At 41.4% G+C, this 5,000-nt stretch overlaps 1 protein-coding gene across 1 annotated transcript in view; it reads left to right on the forward strand.

Annotated features, from left to right (window-relative positions):
• sema3bl (sema domain, immunoglobulin domain (Ig), short basic domain, secreted, (semaphorin) 3bl) overlaps positions 1 to 5,000 on the forward strand; it is a 225,655-nt gene that overhangs the window by 176,652 nt on the left and 44,003 nt on the right. Inside the window, 3 exon segments of the mRNA XM_062057997.1 lie at positions 3,905 to 3,999; positions 4,001 to 4,022; positions 4,167 to 4,309. Of these exon segments, the coding sequence (XP_061913981.1) occupies positions 3,905 to 3,999; positions 4,001 to 4,022; positions 4,167 to 4,309 (260 nt within the window).

Here is a 5,000-nt window from a genome sequence, read left to right on the forward strand (position 1 = left end):
ATGATAGTCACACACACACTAGGTGTGGTGAAATGTGTCCTTTGCATTTGACCCATCTCCATGTTCACCCCCTGGAGGGGAGCAGTGAGCAGCAGCGTGCGCAGCGCTCGGAAATCATTTGGTGATTTAACCCCCAATTCCAACCCTTGATGCTGAGTGCCAAGCAGAGAGGCAATGGGTCCCATTTTTTATAGTCTTTGGTATGACTCGGGTATGATTTGGGTTTGAACTCACAACCTCCCAGTCTCAGGGCAGACACTCTAACCACAAGGCCACTTGCCTACACTTTGAACCCTGCGGCTAAAACGGTGCCGCTAATTTATGGATTTTTCGTCGCTGACGGCCATATTGCAAATAGTTTTCATAAAACACAAGGTATGTTGCTGTTTGTGCTACGGCGCCATCTTTTGGACGAGTTTGCTCTCTGCAGGTGCTACTGGATGAGTGCCTACAGTGTTTCCTGCTGTTTAAAGTTTGAACCGGAAGTACAAGTGCCGTTCCGTCTTCTAAGTCGTCCATAGCGTTTCTATTCGTATGGATTCTTTATTCATCGCTCCAAGCAACGTCTGTAAGTTTTACAATATAACTAAAACAATTCTTACGTACTAAAGCGTCCCATGTGTGATATTTGTAGGAATGTTTTCATGCATATTTGTACGTGCTATCGTAATGTCATGAAGTGAGCGTCGTTAGCATTAGCTAATATGCTAACAGGGTTTACGAGTGTATGACATTCTTTTTGTACTGTTTCTGTTTCCTAAATTCACTAAAACATACTTGCCAACCCTCCCGGTTATACCGGGAGACTCCCGGTATTCAGCGCCTCTCCCGATAACCTCCCGGCAGAAATTTTCTCCCGACAAACTCCCGGTTATTCAGCCGGAGCTGGAGGCCACGCCCCCTCCAGCTCAATGCGGACCTGAGTGGGGACAGCCTGTTCTCACGTCCGCTTTCCCACAATATAAACAGCTTGCCTGCCCAATGACGTCATAACATCTACGGCTTTTAGAGAGTAGAGTGCACAACTGCGCACACAACAAGGAGACAAAGCAGAAGAACGAGGAAGTTACAGACAAGGCGACGCCGTCGACGAGCAAGATGAAGAAATACGCTTGCAAGTTCCAAAACAAATGGAAACAAGAATTTCAGTTCATCCAGGACAGTTCGAAGGGGAATGGGTATGTATGTTGCCTGTACATTTTGTAGAACAGACTTCTCCATTGAACACGGTGGCCGAAATGATATACTCAGTCATGAACGGAGAAGTTAAACAGGACAATACTGCCATCTACTGGATAGCCTCCGGAACACTGAAATTCAAGTATTTATTTTATTTATATGTATAATAGAATATATATATATATATATATATATATATATATATATATATATATATATATATATATATATATATATATATATATATATATATATATATATATATATATATATATATATATATATATATATATAGCTAGAATTCACTGAAAGTCAAGTATTTCATACATATATATATATATGAAATACTTGAGTTGGTGAATTCTAGCTGTAAATATACTGCCCTATTAACCACGCCCCAACCACGCCCCCGCCCTGCCCACGCCCCTACCTCCCGATATCGGAGGTCTCAAGGTTGGCAAGTATGCACTAAAACGTCACTGTGGAGTTATTGAGTCTGTTTAGCTGATTGGAGAGCTAGCTTGCGCAGCTAGTGGGTCCATGACCATGACTTCTGTTTTGTTTGATCGGACGTTTTGCTGCGTGGAAACAATTAATGTATTTGAATAAACATTTACAAAATATTTTAGTATAAATAACTCATTTAACAACATATACAGGGTATATCAGCGGCTAATGTATGTAAAATATATTTTCTCTCAATTTTAGTGGGTGCGGCCTATAAACCGGTGCGCTCTATAGTCCGGAAAATACGTCAGTCGAGCTGTTTAAATGTGGTCCAGGAGAAACGAGGATGTGTTGAGGTTGCATCTTAATTAGGTACACTTGGGCCAGTTGATTAGGTACACACCTTTACAATGGTAGATTTTTTTCAGGAAAATCCTCTTAGATTACTCATTACTCAACGGATTTTAACCGTTCCAACGTCTGAATGTTCAGTACATTCAGGACATGCTATCTTGGTAGGGGCTAGCATGCTAACTATTAGCATTTTTACTTTTGAGCTATTTCACTCATATAAAGATACAAATACCAGACATGATGTAGGAACACTATAGAACTTCTCGCCGCTTGTGGTAGTTTCTCCTATCTGGTCAAGGGCTAGCATGCTAACATTAGCACACTAACATTTTATGCTCACATTTTTAGCAAATGTTGTTGTTGGTCTAAAAATCATGGCTTTTGATAGTTTTCGCCATTCTAGAAGTATGCTAATTGTTCTTATGTTATCATGCCAACATTAACATGCTAACATGTTATGATAGTATGCTAATTTTAATAATTTAAACCTAAAATTTGCGGATTTTGATACTTTTCGCCAGTTCGCAAGTATATTAAGTGTTCCCATTATAATATTGCTAACGTTAGCATGCCAATGTTTTATGCTAGCATTTTAGCAAATTTTCTTCATTTCAACCTAAATATCGACTTGTCCAGGGTGTACGCTGCCTTCCGCCCGTGTGCAGCTGAGATAGGCTCCAGCACCCCCGTGACCCCATAAGGGACAAGCAGTACAAAATGGATGGTTGGATCATGGCTTTTGATATTTGGCTCCATCTCAGAAGTATGCTAACGTTTCTTATGTTATCATGTTAACATTTTGAAATGTGGTCCAGAAGAAACGAGGACGTGTTGAGGTTGCATCTTAATTAAATACACTTGGGCCAGTTGATTAGGTACACACCTTTACAATGGTAGATTTTTTTTCAGGAAACTCCTCTTAGATTCCTCATTCCTCAACGGATTTTAACCGTTCCAACGTCTGAATGTTTAGTACATTCAGGACATGCTATCTTGGCAGGGGCTAGCATGCTAACTATTAGTATTTTTACTTTTTAGCTATTTTACTCATATAAGATACAAATACCAGTCATGATGTAGGAACACTATAGAACTGCCTCGCCGCTTGTGGTATTCGTCCTATCTGGTCACATGCTAGCATGCTAACATTAGCACATTAACATTTTATGCTTGCATTTTAGCAAATGTTGTTGGTCTAAAAATCATGGCTTTTGATAGTTTTCGCCATCCTAGAAGTATGCTAATTGTTCTTATGTTATCATGCCAACATTAACATGCTAACATTTTATGCTAGCATGCTAATTTTAATCATTTAATATTCAATTGATACTTTTTTCGCCAGTTTGTAAGTATATTAAGTGTTCCCATTATAATATTGCTAACGTTAGCATGCTATTGTTTTATGCTAGCATTTTAGCTAATTTTCTTCATTTTAACCTAAATATCATGGCTTTTGATATTTGGCGCCATCTCAGAAGTATGCTAACGTTTCTTATGTTATGGTAACATTTTGAAAAGTGGTCCAGAAGACAGGAGGACGTGTTGAGGTTGCATCTGCAGCCAAACAACGCAGGACAAAAGTTGATAAGCCGAATGGTTAACGACACCACCGAGGCAGTCTACGGCTAGACGTACTAACCTTTGACCTGTTCTCTCCTAGCTCCTTTATTGTCTGGTTTTAGGTTGTTTCCCACAGCAAATCCCCCAAATCCTCGACTGCTAAATCAGCGCTTTCACTAAACGGAGTCTTCCTCCATGGTCTCAGTGGAGAAAGATCATTTTAGTGGTATTGTTCTCCCAATTGGTCCACACGGGATCTGCCGGGTTTCCTCTTCCCTTTCTTGGACCACAATGCTCAAGTGTCACCAACAATTTCCTCCATGCGCTCGACTTCTTGTTCTTGACCGACCTCTCTTCCTCTTAGGTGGGGAGTTATTTACGGGACTGACGGCGGACTTCTTGGGACGAGACTCTGTGATCTTCAGAAGCTTGGGCGGTCGCTCCACCATGAGGACGGAGGACAGACCATAAAATCCTCCACGGTATAGGAGGGCGTCACCCACGTCGTAAATCCACAGTCTCCGACATCCGAGTGTTTTTTAACACCGGAAGAACATCTGATATGTTCGATCGCGTGTTAACTATCGTGAGTTATGAACACGACTTTCTTGCTCTCCTCCCTTAAGATCCCGAGTTCGTGGCGGCTCACCTCATCCCGGACAACGACGACAGAGACGATGACAAAGTCTACTTTTTCTTCACGGAGAAAGCCACGGAGGCGGGCGACGAGGAGGAGGTCATTCACACGCGTGTCGGACGAGTGTGTGCGGTGAGTTTCCGTGCGACGCGCAGCTTTAACGATCAGCATCCGCACTTCCGGTTAGTGGGTTTGGTTTTTTAGATGCTTGCACATATTGGCGGCTTTACCAGAACTAGTTATGGGCCTGCAGCTAAGCCGAGCTATTCTATTTTATTCTTCCGCGCTTAATACGGGACGAACCGACCAATGAACCCCAACATATCTTGTACTGTTGGAAAGGTCTTGATTGCACCTACGCTGCTACTTTATTTTTGGAACATTTAGTGTTACCATGGCGACGCTATTAGGGGAAAAGACCTTCAGTGGGCCCATTAATTAGATACACTTGGGCCAACTGATAAGTGCACACCTTTACAATGGTAGATTTTTTTTTCAGGAAACTCTTAGATTCCTCATTCCTCAACGGATTTTAACCGTTCCAACGTCTAAATGTTCAGTACATTCAGGACATGCTATCTTGCATGCTAACTGTTGGCATTTGTACTTTTTAGCTATTTACTCATATAAAAATACAAATACCAGACATGATGTAGGAACGCTATAGAACTGCCTTGCCACTTGAGGTGGTTCCTCCCATCTGGTCACGTGCTAACATGCTATTGTTAGCACGCTAACATTTTAGGCTAGCATGTTTAGCAAATGTTGTTGGTTTTTACCTGAAATCATGGCTTTTGATAGTTGGCGCTGTCTTAAAAGTATG

Source organism: Entelurus aequoreus, linkage group LG01 (assembly GCF_033978785.1).
Source record: "Entelurus aequoreus isolate RoL-2023_Sb linkage group LG01, RoL_Eaeq_v1.1, whole genome shotgun sequence".
NCBI classification, from domain to species: Eukaryota; Metazoa; Chordata; class Actinopteri; order Syngnathiformes; family Syngnathidae; genus Entelurus; species Entelurus aequoreus.